The 14207-nt window shown below is 48.1% G+C and overlaps 2 protein-coding genes across 9 annotated transcripts in view; both read right to left on the reverse strand.

Moving 5' to 3' along the window:
- Window positions 1-455: 455 nt before the first annotated feature.
- On the reverse strand, window positions 456-4656 carry tbx16 (T-box transcription factor 16). The gene is made up of 9 exons (XM_040196102.2): window positions 4311-4656; window positions 3982-4138; window positions 3772-3874; window positions 3190-3354; window positions 2855-3001; window positions 2703-2773; window positions 2497-2585; window positions 2194-2407; window positions 456-2109 (listed from the first exon to the last, which is right to left on the reverse strand). The coding sequence occupies exons 1-9, from the start codon at window positions 4321-4323 to the stop codon at window positions 1674-1676; spliced, it is 1395 nt and encodes a 464-aa protein (XP_040052036.1). The 5' UTR covers window positions 4324-4656; the 3' UTR covers window positions 456-1673.
- A 3473-nt stretch (window positions 4657-8129) lies between these two features.
- The window catches only part of cabin1 (calcineurin binding protein 1), a 29568-nt gene continuing 23490 nt past the window's right edge, over window positions 8130-14207 (reverse strand). For 4 of the 8 annotated variants that reach the window (XM_078086976.1, XM_078086974.1, XM_078086975.1 and 1 more), the window contains 5 exons: window positions 13612-13686; window positions 11365-11623; window positions 10523-10699; window positions 10215-10417; window positions 8130-9684 (listed from right to left, as the gene is read on the reverse strand). In XM_078086976.1, the coding sequence (XP_077943102.1) occupies window positions 9499-9684; window positions 10215-10417; window positions 10523-10699; window positions 11365-11623; window positions 13612-13686 (900 nt within the window). In that variant the 3' untranslated portion in view covers window positions 8130-9498. Of the gene's footprint in view, window positions 9685-10214; window positions 10418-10501; window positions 10700-11364; window positions 11624-13611; window positions 13687-14207 lie in introns of all 8 variants that reach the window. The other 4 variants (XM_040195245.2, XM_040195243.2, XM_040195244.2 and 1 more) reach the window with 1 other exon arrangement.

A 14207-nucleotide genomic window follows, 5' to 3' on the forward strand; every position in this document is an offset into this window, starting at 1 on the left:
TAAAAGCACAGTCTAGATTGTGTTACATAGTATTAATACTTATAATACGTTTTTGATCTACTAATACTACATTTCAATTCATGAAGATTTGCTACACGTTAGAGTAAAGAATATCAAAGAAGACGTATTTAAAGGGAAGTATAAAGTATCAGTAGTGATATCCCATTTTGCATGCAGAATGTCTGGCTTATATTTAGGGATCTAAATGGAATCGTATTACTTTATTTGTTTAACGGGAAAGATCCAAACTCTCAGGAAATTATGTGGTAAAGTGACAACAAATGTCACATTCATCGTTCAAGTTTAAGCATCTAAATATTCCTGATATTTTGGCTTTTTTTCTCCATAAACAGGTTATATTCATACACAATGTGGGGCCCAAAAACCTCGTATATATTATAATGTATGATTCAAAACAATAACTTTAGGCAGGAAAGTTCAAATTCCTTGAATTCTTTATTTCTTGGGGGTTTTAATCAAATCATCGCTTTTCTCAGGGAGATATGATCCCACAGTGAGATCCTGCCATACATCTCTCTTTCTTATCCTCATTTAAATTAGTAAATTAAACTTGTACTCACACACATAGTCGAGGAAGTCCGATGTTGCACAAACTGATTTAAGAAGCCTCCAAGATAATGAATTGCAGTAATAAAATCAGCACGCCCCGCCCCCCTTCCTCTTTCCTGGACTTTACAACAGTCATTAGCAGCTCATATCCACCCTGGGTGGATGCGATGGGCCAGCTTGTGTTTTTCAGCTGTGAAAAGGAAGCAAACAGCCCCCCAATTTTCATGCTTTTTAAGGCTCATTGAGATGGAGAACGGGAGTCGTGCAATGCTTTATGATGCCGGTGGGTAAACCTCAGCAGGTGACCCGGAGTCACAGTAACGCAAGGTCTTTAAGGCCTGCTGGGCCTGTTGAAACTACAGAGGGGCCCTCGTTAGATCAACAAAGAGGAAATACAAACAAATGCCACCAGAACATGTGAGGCTTATCAGAGCTCGCCGGGTACGCAGATTTGCATCCGCAAACAAAGACAGCTTTACAACACAACAATTGTTGTGAGATGAGAGGAAAAATTACAAACAGGAGATTTAATGGCTTAGTTCAACTGGTGGAAATCGTGAAGGCCTGGGCTTTGTTGGTAACCAGAGGGTTTGTAATGATGCCTTGTGGTCACAAGTTGAATAACGTGAGCATTAACAGTTGGGAAGTAATATTCACGCCATCAGAAGTGTCTTCTTTTAGATAATAGATATAAATATATTTTCACACAAACACATTAAATCAGCTCACTTCGAAGGTTTTATTTTCAGATCACATCACATTTTGATTACAGACAAGACATTGCACACTTATTTTTCTTTTACAAAAATAATATTTAAACTTGGGAGATGAGATGAAAAAAATAAATAGACAATTTAACAATAAAAAACGACAATGCAGTATGGCATAGCACACCACAGCCTCAGCCTGAACAGAAGGCAGCTACAGGCGTCTCCTCCTCATCCTTGTCCTTCCGTCCCCTTCAGTGCTGCCGCAGGCCTCCGGCCCTCAGCCGCGTCTCCGCATGCAACCGCGTAGGTGTGAGAACTGAGTCGGCGTCCTCGCGGGGACGCGGCACCAGACAAAAGTCACTCTCTCAAGTCAGTTTACTATTGAAGATCCCTTCACCAGCACGAGTAAGAGAACAGCGGGTACTGGCTCCACTCGGCCACGTTGCCATGGTGATAGCCATGGTGCACAGCTTGCGTGGCGTAGTCAGCGGTCAGGTGATGAGGAGGGGGGGGGTACTGGGCCGGGCCGGGCCCGCTCCACTGGCCGAGGGGCTGTTCGGCGGCGTAGGGGCCGTAGATGTGGTGGCTGATCACCCCCGGCTTGCCGGCCTGGGCCACGGACATGTTGAGGACCCCGCTGTAGTCCTGGGGGGCGGGGTGGGGCTGCGGGCCGCCGGGCGAAGGGCCGACCTCATGCGCGCGAGGCTTCGAAGGGTCATGGTCGGGGACAGTGGCGACATCGGGGACTCTGGACTCAAAGCTGCCCCGTCCCGTTCCGCTGCTGCTGACGCTGGAGGAGGGAGAGGGAGACTTTCCATACTCGTGGAACCTGAGGAGCAAAAAAAAAAGAGGGCGGTCACAGTTTGTTCAGCATCAACATCATGCTGTGATTTGTTGCGTAACTGGTATTCACCTGTACGGCTGGTAGGAAGCTGGAGCGGGAACAAGCTGCTCTGCGTTGTACATGTCCCGGGGGTCCGTCCCAGCAGGGGATTCAGTCCTCACGGTGGGCTCCCTGTCAGAGGTCCACGGGGAGTAACGTTGCTCTTTGGCGCCATCGGCGCCTTTCCTCTTGGGCAGATCTCCTCCGTCGCCATCGTAGCCTTCATAAGATGACCGGCAGAAATCTGAAGAGGACGTTTCGGTAGGTCAGTTTTGGAGTACAGCATGAGGAAGAGCGAAGCGTCAACAGCAGGAAGGGAGTCTGAAAGTGTACCTGGTGGACTGTCCTCCTCAGAGTCTCTGTTCGAAATGTTTGACGTCCTGGATCGTTTCTCCGGGCAGATCGGGTTCTTGTTTGAGCGCCTGCAGAGGGACATTGAGTTCATTAAAAAAATGCAATACGTTCATTATGAGCTACTGAAAAGGAAATCTGTAGACGAGCGTCCACAACAAAAAGAATAATGATGCGAAGCGACCCACCTTTTCTTTGTAGTGCCTTCATCCCGGAAGCCTTTTGCAAACGGGTTGTGATCGATCTTCAGCTTTGTAATCTGTAAGTGAGGAAATCAAATCAGTAAAAATCCCAACAATGTGTGAGGTCTTGCCAGCGGTTTGAAGGCAGAGAAACCCACCTTGGTGTTCTGGTAGGCTGTGACCGCCGTGAAGGACGTCTCGGGGAAGGTGAAGGTCTGGAAAACGCTCCAGCGGACGCTGAACAGGTCGTCCGCCTGCACGATGTGGAAGCGCGGGTGGTAGCGGTGCATGGAGTGCAAAATGATCTGCAGACAGGAAGAGGGCGATTGGTTCAGACACGTTCTCTGTGCTTTGAGGACAAAACATCCAGACTCTGTTACTGATCCACCAAGTACTTCAATTATCCAAAATCCTTTAAGAAAGCAGTATGGATATCATTTTTATATAATACAGTTCTTATCACGGCCCTTATTTTTCAAGGGCTCTTACTCACATGGCCATGCTGGTCCAGTGTATTGTTGGTCAGCTTGAGCTTGAGGAAGGAGATGGACTGCTTCATCCAGTGGCTCCCCGGGGCTGGAGACTCCGGGTGGAGGTAGGTCCTGCAGGGAGGCTGTGGCTCCGCTTTCCCTGCCACCTCCCATTTCTCTTTATTCCACTGCAGGACGGAGACACGCAGACAGACAGTCAGTCAGACCGTCTGGGGAAGGTGATTTTGTGGGAAGGGAATCATCTTCTTCCCTTCCCACAGTGGGAGAGGACCAGTGAGAGTGCACAGGGACCACTGGGCAGTACCACCCACAGAGAGAGAGAGAGAGGGGGGGGGGGGGTAGTACAGTGGCCTCCCAGCAGGGGATAGAATAACAGGAAGAGATAGCACCCTTTGATGTACGATGTCAGGAGGGGGAGGGCGAGGAAGGGAGGGGAGGAGGGTTGATAAACAGGAGGTGTCTTGTCTGGAGATACTGGTAACCACTGAGGGACATCTACATCCAAAGCCACGGCTAACGGGGAGAATAACCAAAAACCAAAACAGACTCATTTATCAGTGGAGGACAAGTAATCGCTGTCTCACCTTGTATCTGAAACCATCCTCAGGGACCATGTCAACCAATAAGATGTACTTGGCACAGGGAATGAGGCCCGATAGATTAATCTTACAGTGTGGAAACATCCTCCTGGAGAAACATGGAAAGCGACGCGTGAGAAAAAGAAAAAAAAGCAAACTCAGCTCAACAGAAGACCAAACATTTTGCATTTGCATGTTGTCCTTCTGTCGTCTTACCTGCCCGGTTTAGTGATAATCATCTCTGTTCCTATTTCACAAAAGGTCTTCCAGAGTTCAGGGTCCTCCAGAGTCAGCCTAATATTGCCCTGGACATAGGCATCGGGGACAGCAGCCATGGCAGAGGGAGGAGGGACGCTAAAGTTTGCCTTCAAATCTAAAGGAGAATAAGAGTCATTACGGCCACATGTTCCACTGGATGTTATAAAAGTCAGGTTTGAGAAGAAAGAACGCACAGGTCAGACAAAACAACTGAAGACCAAATTGTTTTGGGGAAAAAAAAGAGGAGTTTATTAATTGAGAATCCCCAGTTTTTAGTCCACACTCACCTCTGGACTGCATCGCTTGTTGTTCAGCAGGGAGCTTAGAAGAGCTTCATGCACCGAGGGCTAATAAGCAATCCAAGTAAACGTGATATCCTTCCAGTGAAGAAAATAAAAAGAGAAATCCAGCAGCTCGGGGAGTCAGCAGGTCAGTCTGCCTCGTTGCAGCAGATAATTTCAGTGATCATGAGTCCTGCTCGGAGGGGTGACCATGACTTTTAAGGAGCGCCTTGGAGTGGGTTGGGTCAACGGAGCCATTCCCAGGCTTTGAAGTGCCACAATGATGAGTCAGAGCCCCGCTGTGATTGGAGGGTGCCGGAAATCAAAGAGACTTAACAGAGCCTTGATACCGTCCCCACAGGAAGGGGACGAAGGAATTGCATCTTTATTAACTGCTAGGAGACTTTAAAACCAATATGGACAGACCGGCCTGCTGCAGATCGGGGCTCGCAGCGGCACCACAATCTGTGGAAATATCACTCACTCGGACATAAGTGTGCACCGAGATGACATTTGTTCAACGTTTACAAAATACCCAATTCATTTTATTCACCAAACCTGATAGATTGTGCATTTAACTTGCTTTTTTGTTTACGCTGTCGTAATTTTTTTTTCTCAAAGCATAATTCTTATTCTAACAACAGTTATTAAACAGATCTTTTAGTATTGATCTCAAATTTGCCATAAAAAGAACCAAAATCTTCTGACATGAATTATGCCTTCACACAACTTGATCCTCAGCTTTCTCCATAATAGAAAATTACGCAGTGGGTGTAAACCCATAATGGTGTAGTGATAACATGCACTCTTACTGCAGGTAACTTTTACCTGGGGGCGTCCTCTGTGCTGCTGCTGGCTTGTGTATTGGGGTGTCTAGACAGGCCCCTGCTCTGATAGATAATCTCATTAGGCAAGTTTCCCTGGCTGGTTTCTGCATGTGGAGAAAGCCTTGTGTGTAGGCAATTAACAGCCAGTTAGCACCACGAGCCCAAGTCGGCCGTGAATGGGACAGGAGGGGTCTGAGAATAAAGACTTGCCACAACAAGCGGGCCATCCTGCCGCCATCCACATCCAGGCAAAAATCCACATGCGTCGTTCATTGGGCCGTCTCGGGCCGGGTTACTGCAGGCAAAGCAAATGCTAAACGGCGGCCATTAGCATAGAGGAACAAAATTAGACCACAGACCCCCCCATCCCCCTCGATCCCCCCCCCCAGCCTCGTTTCCACTGACTTTGAAAATTTGAATTGAGGTGACTTTCACATCTCATTCAAGCTCTTTTTCTAGCATAGGCACACCACTTCCACTTGAATGTCTTATTGTATTCCCACGTGTTCATGGTGCATACAATGGCTTCTGTAGGCCCAGCTCTGTGACACCCATTCAACACAGGGGTTTCTGTAACTGTATGCATGACACTTTAAATAATAAAACCACATGTAACATCTAGATCTAGAGTTCTAAAAGCAATGTGTGCAACATGCATGGGTCCCACGCTTTAAACTCTAAAGAGATCTGCTCTGCTAAAACGTCTTCCCTGTGAAACTATTGACCAGCCTCTTTAAAGCCTTCTGTGCTCCTGTGCACGGTCGATTCAGAATAAAACGGGTAATAACAGCTTGTAATGATGCACTTAAACATGCAGAGACCTCTTTACTGGTTGCTGTTGGATGTTTTGATGCAGGACCCCTGCGGGGGAGAGGCGGGGGCCTCTCCCTTGGCCTTGAGGAAGTGCGATGTGTTTTTATCCTCTTTATGTGAAACCAGCTGTGGTTCGAGGAGTTATTAATCACAGGTTCGGTGTTGCTCTCCTCACTTGGCCAGCTCATCCCCAGGTCCCTGCACAGGGACCCCCAACCCTCACCGGAACCCCCCCCCCCCCGGCCGTTTCACTGGGCAGAGAAAAAGTCTCACAAATCTGCGAGCGTTTAGGAGGAAGACGCGATGAGAATTAAAGACGTTTCGAGGAGAGCTTCTCTGCACTGCAGCTCCAGCAGCGGCGCGTGTCGCGGCCTGAGCCGAGGTGTACATTTCAGCAGCCGCAGTGTTAATCCCATCACGCACCGCTGTCTGGAGGGGACAGGTGTGACCCCCCCGCCGCGTGGGACTGGGGAGGAAGAGTCGAGGGACAGAGAGGCATGACAGGGGAGTTATAACAGCGAGCCTGGACCAGATGACACAAGCTGGGAGGTCACCTGCAGAAGAACGATAAGGACAGCAAACCAAGAACGCTGTGGCATTTGTTTGAGGGGCCCTGCTGCACGAAGGCAGCAACTCTGTTTCATTTTAGAGTGAATAGTGAGGGACGACAGTGGGAAACATTTAGGATCGACCGTAGATATCTTCCCGCGTCTCACCCTGGATCACCTTTGCCGGCGATGCTCCACCTCCCAGGTGTCAGTCTTTGGCCATTTGCTTTAACTGCACAGATCCCCTTGTGCTCGACAAGTTAACAGCTGCCAATATACAGCCAGGGCCCGGGGATCAGACGGCACTCCGGCAGCCCAATAAAGAGCCCCTGGAGTGCACTGACGAGAAATCTCACACCTTTCGCTCACATTAGCCATGCAGCATGCCCTTTTGATGCTTAATTGGCCACTTTGAGGGGTTTGTAGAGATAGCAGCCCCGTGGTTGGAGACAACACGATGTCACAGGAGACCGAGCAATCTTCAAGGGAGGGCGGGGGTGGGGGGGGTCTGCCTTTACCTGACCACAGGTCGAGCGTGATTCATCTTTATCAGTGGAGAGATGCTGCGTAGTGATTAGAGAGGAATTAGAATATCATGATCAGTTTAGGGCACCGCAGAGAATTATCTCTAAGACGCAACAGGAGCAAGCGGATTCGTCTGCTGAATGTCAGTTTATCCAGTTGCCTCATAGTTTGCAAACATGACACACACAAAAAAAATCCCAACCCCTCACTTACTGTGATCGTAATCGGTTACAATCCCACCTGTAGCCTCCCTGATCTAACGGCAGAGAGACGGCGGTCTCTCATGCAGCGGCTGGGGGCCGGGCGAGCTCACATTTGGTCCACCACATAAGAAAACAAACCTCAGATCTAGCTTGCCTGGCAAAGGGGGCAAATGACAACTTCACAGCACTTCATAAGAAACTCCTGGAAGTTGCTAATGAAGACTAATGACTTCCCTCGTGTCGGAGACTTCACACCCAAGTGTACGAGCCCTTTGACCACAAATTCAGAGAGGCCAGCCGGGTGGTCCGCCAGCTACGAGGCAGCGAGCCCACCGCTCCACTGCAGGAGGACGGCTTTTTATATTCATTTGAGATGTTTTAAAAAGGCCTTTCCTTTATTTTGTTTTCCTGTTGGAGGGTTTAAGTTAACGGGTGAGGGGGTTGAATGCGTTACAGATCGGAGAGTCCTTCAGAGGGCTGAATAAATCGGAGTTCACTATCCTGCAGTGACTCTTTGGTCAGGTGGTTTTCTAATGTTCTAATGTGATGGGGGATGTATAGTGTAGTACGTAGAGTTTTAAGGGGAAATTGATAGTTTATATTTGTGTTACATTATCGGCCAAAGGACAGTAAGATTGAGCAGAGTGAGGTTTTAGCCTCATCACTAAAGGGATGAGGGAAATTGTAACATCCAAACTGCTCTAGATTTCTAATACCTGCTCATAGTGCGTGTGTGCATTTGAATGACAGTTGTCGTCCCTCCTGGACGTAATTCATGCAGCCCTTAGTTTAGGTTTCTTAAAAGGAAAACCATCGACTCCCAACTGTCCTTCTGAGAGGGCCGAGTTCATACAGGACAAGAAAAAACCAACACTCTCCATGGTTATTTGAAGTAACACACAAAACAAATGTGTTTCTCAAATATATTTTTGGTTTGACAGATGTAATTCATTCATTCCAGACTCAGTTCCTCTCCAGCAGCCTGAGCTCGGGGGAAGGGGGGGGGGGGGGGGGCTGTTACAATGGTACACTCCCATAAGAATAGAAAACTATTTTACAACAAAAAAACAAAACACACATAAATTCATAATTTTTTTTCTCTATGGGTGATAGTTTACCGTTATTCATTTGTGTCGTTTTTCTAATTATTAGTAGATAGTTTCCAGAAACACAATCATTAAATATCTCTTATTTGTATAGAAAACAATCTGTAAAAAACATTCGGTTGTCTTCCTCTGAGTTCAGCTGGAATTGTGACAAATTTACCAAAATGGTTCCTATGGAAAGGCATCTATATTAGAAATCATCCTCAGCAGGTATTTCAAATCCACTCAAATCAGGAAGGATCATGTGAAGCGTCTGTTCAAGGCAAATCGCTTCCTGAGTTGACAGTAAAGTAAGTAAAGTAAAGCCCGATACTCAGCGCATTAGAACACATTAGAGAAGGTTTTGGATTGTGAGATGTACAAAAGTCACAATAACTGAAACCTCTTTCTACATCTTTCAGATCAGTGCTGGTGACGGAAAGTCTTCCTGGTATGAACTGCTCCTTTTAGCTACAATTGCACACACAAAAAAAATGGAATATATAGGACAAAATATTACATGTATACAAAAATAGCACAAACTTTAGTGACAACTGAAAAACCTCCATATTGTTCAATGTAAACATTTCTAATGTGCTACAGGTTGTGAGGCTCCACAGGTGAACCTCGAATGCAGCCCATTGTCCTTATTTCACCCTGGTGTCCATTGAAACATGTCGTGTCCCAATGCAATGGGTGTTGCCGATGAAAAGGTGGTGGACAGCGGACCCGTGCTGCCCGGGCGTCCGTCCAGACCGAGGCCCCTCAGACTTTTGTTTGGCCGCAGCTTGGAGGTGCAGTCAGCACACGGCGTAGAAAAACAAACACGGAACAGGCCGGCTTTAAAGGCCGAGTGCAGGAGAGCCGGACGCGCCGCTGTGCGATGTGTATGAATGGAACATTACAGACGTGCTGCGGGACTAAAGCCATCCTCATCCCTCTCACACACCATCACGGCTGAGGAGCAGGGCGGGACATGACAGGCAACAAGAGTACTGCATTTGTATTTCAGTTCTGGGGAGGAGGGGGAGGAGGTGGGGGGGCTGGGGTGCTTTCTTTTGATGCACGTGAGGGAGAAGTAGCATCGACAGAGAGCCGCAGTGACATGTACCATTCCCCTTTAAGGCAAGAGGGCACAGAAGCGACAAAAAAGCCTCATTCAGTTTCAGCGTGCACACGAGGCCTCCAGCGCCTCAGATATCCATGTCGTCGTCATCCTCCTCCTCCTCCTCCTCCTCCTCATCATCCTCCTCCTCCTCCTCCTCCGACTCGCTTTCAAGAGACGACTCCTGGCTGGACGTCTCCTGCACCTCCAGCGCCGGCTGGCTCAGAGTGTCCTTTTTGACTGTGGCTGCAGACTGAGACGACAAGATGACGTTCTGTGGAGGAGCAGATAGCAGTTTGACCTCAGGACTCTGCTGTACTCATCTTTAAGTTTAGTTTTTTAAATGCTTGATACCAATGAAGTCTGTTTAACCGAAGGTAAATGGTACGTGCATTAATAAACCAGAGCAATTAATACAAGTATTGAAAGTGTCATTGATAATAACTAAAAACGAATCAAAGAAATCACAATTTTCTTTTAAAGACAATTTGACTAAATAATAAAAAAGGGAAAAAAAGTTGATTTATTGTATTTAAACATTCCATGTTTGAACGACGTAAATTTTGTAGAGATATTCTTATATTTTTTGTGCAGAAATAGTTCTCAAATTACGTTCGCTTTGACGTGAACACGAGCGAACGACCCAATGGCGCCGGAGAACGATGAAGAACGCTGAAGCTATTATGGCTTTACTTTTATATCCATGTAGGAACAATGTAAGCGATGATCTGCTGTGGCAGTCCGCATTAAAAAGCAGGAAACAAAAAACAGCTGCGCACTCTGCAGTGAGCGCTAAGCGCCTACCTTCAGTCTTTGCTTGGTCTCCTCTGAGATGCTGCCTTTAGGGGACAGCAGCGTGGGCGTCGGCGGCGTGACTGTGATTTCTGGTGGGAACTTGGTGACGGAGGAAGGGATGTAAAGCTTTGGCATGTTGTGCGGGACACGGGAGCGGATTCGGCCGGCGTCTGGAAGTTTGGACGGATCGTCGCTGGCATACTGCTGCTGGTCTGAGGAGAGAAACAAGAGGACGTTTTCTTAACATTTTCAAGGATTATGAAGCAACAGAGTCCTAAATAGACAGTTTGTCATACCTCCTGGTAAAAGGTTCTGACCTGGGCATGGTTGTGCGGTACTACATGTGGCCGTTTCCCCCTGGAACCAGGCGGCAGCTGCTGCTGCTGCTACTGCTGACTGCTGGCCTTGGGATACAGTGGCGAGTTTCATCTGCTGGCAAAGGTGGGACTCCTGCTGTCGGTAGGGAAGTCCTTCTGAGGGCTCCTCCCGCTCATCTGGGGGCACAAACAAAGCAGCGACAAAACGCCCTTTAAAGAGACTTCATCACAGTTTTACTATATTTGTTATTCTTCAGTGATCAATCAAGTCCATTTACCATCTTCTGCCAACAAAGCAACCAACGGTCCGTGAAATCAATCAAATATGACAAAGGGAGATGCCGGAGATGGGTGAGCATTTCCCGCAGCCGAAAAGCAGAAATGATCCAATACTCGTTCAGGCGTCTCCACCAATGTGAACAGTGCCTCTGAATGGGAACCTGTGTGTGTCTGTATGTGCAACATCACCTACTTTAATAACTTCTACACGGATCCACAGAAATTGCTAATATGCAGCAAGAGGTTACACACACTTTGAGTAAAATGATTCATGATGAAAAAAGGTGCATGCAATAGCTTTGTCAAACCTCTCCAGAGGCTCAGAGAAGGAGCAGCAGACTGCAGGACCCAACAGGCAAAACATAAGCATACCAGAGTCTGCTGTTATGTAAGATGTCATTATCAAGTCTACAGGTGCCCCCTGCTGGTCACATTGACTAAAGCACACCAGGATCTTCACAAACTCATCTCGCAAATTGCAAAAGAGCAGTTTCTCATTCAAATCTCCCACGCATGTGACTTTTAATTATAGAGTGCTGTTTTTGGAGAGGCGGGCACCGTACCTGTGTGTGGTAGGAAGGCCATGGCGGCGGCGGGATGGCTTGACGCCCTCCTCTGCTGCGGCTGATCGTGGAATGCTGACGCTTGAGGTCTGGACAACTTGCTCAGGGGCTCGTACACCACTTTGGCTTGACCCTCCGGGGTGGACAGCGGGTGGCACGCGGCGTGGCTGAGCAGGACGGGGGACGAAAGCGAGGCGGGGAAGAAGATGTCTCGGTGGTCCTTGGTGTACTTGGGCGTGGTCGGGGCATCGCCTGCAGACTGTCGGACACAAAAAGGGAAAGCAGCGCTGGTGAGAAGGCTGCGAGCGATGGTGGAGGTCCACCGGCCGCGTGGACCCTCCTCGGCTCAGGCCGCTGACTGAGAACTGCTCATCCTCTTCCCTGGAGACGGAGTCTGCTCACAGTCACGGTCGATGCCGCTGCACCTTCTCAAACAACGCGTCAGTAGTTCCTGTAGTCCCTCCGCCGTGGGGTTCAGAGGCTGTGAGGCTTGTGTGTTGGACCCGGTGTTGGGTTCTGGCGAGGAGCTCGGCTCTACGCCACACCACATCCCTCTGAGCCACTTTCCTGCGTGTCCTTTCGAGGACCACTTACAAGCACAAGAGCTGCACAAACAACCTGTGACAACATGCGCCGTGCTCCCAAAGCCGCTGCCATGGCAACACCGAGGAGCGCGGTTAAAAGAAATGAATATACCGTCTCTAGGTTTCGATTCAAACAAAGACGAGAAGTTAGGAGGACAAATAGCCCTTATAAACCTCTCTAGCTCTGCACTCTGCTATATGAAAAAAGCTGACGTGATCATGTGATGTATCTAGAGAATTGTATTGCATTAATTATGCAGACCTGTAAAAAGCAAATATGTTGTTTGGATTTCCTGCACCAGAGAATGAGAGCGTCTTCATGTGAGAGGTACATTTCTTAAGTCACAGGCCCACACTACTTCCATGACAAGCGTGCTTTGACAGATACAATATGCCTGCACAAGATCATTTGGCAAAAACGTAGCGTAGCAATTTTTTTCCCCTCAAGCGCTCGGCTGGGAGTTTAAGCCAAAGTGTGCTCTGAATCACAGCTGTGTGCGACGCAGCTCCCCACGGGATTCACACAGGCGACTCCAACAAACAGAGTGGCCTTCCAAAAGCTTCGACACATCCGTCGGCCCAACGCAGAGTCGACACGCAGCAGCAGCTCCGCCGCCGGCCTTTGATGATTCACATCTCATGAATTAAACACCACAACAAGGACACCAACAAGTCAGCTGGATAGAAACACGGCGCACCTGGGAAAATAGCAGCACTATTTCACACGTCATGCGGCGTGCGTGTAGGTTTGCAGTGTCGTGAGAGTGGGCGGCTGGCTGACAACCTGGCGTTTCACAATGCGAATGGAAAGATGGTTCTGGGCAATCATTACGGTCGGCTAGTGTAGGAGTTCCCTCAACACGACTGCATGAGCGACCAACAGAACATTTTAATTAAATTGCCTGCACTGAAGGGGATGGACTGATACTGGAACCTTTGAGAAGCAAAAACCCGGTGTTCTTCGAAGCCTGCGGATAGAGAGCAGGGGGAGAGGAGTATTCTAATGAAGTACCTCCATCGAGTAACTAAAAGTCACCGTAAAAAGCAGAAAGATCATGAAAGTGGATCAGCCATTCGCTGAGTGACAGTAACTAAGTGCATGTCGGCGTGTCATTACGGTATGGCATCACAGTGAGGGAGCAAACCACACAGAGCACCGCAAGCTTTTCTCGCACTGCAAATGTTTTTCCACGTCTGCACAATTATCTCTGTCGTGTATTTAGGCGGGAAAATTAGACCAAACGAATGCAGAGACAAAACTAATATGAACAACAAAAAGATTCAGGCAGATAATAAGATGACGCGATCAGTGAACTGGGAAAATCCATTAATTTTGCTCAAAGCTACTTCCTGTAGGCCTGAGGTTCAGGGGAACGTCACCGTGACAACAGGATGTGGGCAGGAGGAGGGACGTGAGGGGGGTCACCCCCAACGGGATGGAGCGGATGAGGATAGGTGGTTGCGCATTAAAACACCACTGCTTGAACTCGTCTCGAGTGAAGCCTTCAATCATCGCAACCTCCTGAGACTTTTCTCTTAACGTGTCGGACAAAAACAAAAGGAAACAGGAATATATATAATGTACATTTAGCTCTTAATATGTATGTAAACTTCAACATGAGCGATGGTGAACCAGGGAAAAAGTGGCGTAGTTGTATTTTACCTGTCTTTGGGCAGAAGTGGCCAACTGGATCTGGCAGAACTTCATAGCTTGATCCAGAGCTACATCCTCATCAACCTGAGACGGGAGAACAGGCAGAAGAGGGTCATTAGGGCACAGCGGCATGTCGAAGCGACGTAAGCTCGTGGTTATATTCTTCTTTGACATTGTTATCAGTGCGACCTCGTCGTAGAACACGAGCTGAGAGCGTATTCTGCAACATTGCCCATACGTTTCTATGATGATCGGTCCCATGTACAAACCCGGTTAAATTACCCAGTATGCCTCCGCAGTATTGACAAAACAATAAATAATTTGGATTTTGTATCAGAGCCAGTGCCTCTGATCACAGCGATAGAGTAAAGCTCAAACGAAGGCCCAGTACGGCGAGTGGATGCGTGGGAGTTAGCGAGCTTAGCCACAGCTCAACATTGTACACAGAGCAGTAATCTTCTTCACACAGCTGTTGCTTCTAGCAGCCTGTTGTGCGCAGAGGTTCAGGGACCCCCAAAGGGAGGGATTTTCTTTTACAGCAACCTCACGGTTTTCAAATTATGACAATTGTTAGATGGACTTAGGCGAGCTTCTTGTGCGTCGCA

The sequence above is a fragment of the Gasterosteus aculeatus genome, chromosome 13, assembly GCF_964276395.1.
Source record: "Gasterosteus aculeatus chromosome 13, fGasAcu3.hap1.1, whole genome shotgun sequence".
In the NCBI taxonomy this organism is placed as follows: domain Eukaryota; kingdom Metazoa; phylum Chordata; class Actinopteri; order Perciformes; family Gasterosteidae; genus Gasterosteus; species Gasterosteus aculeatus.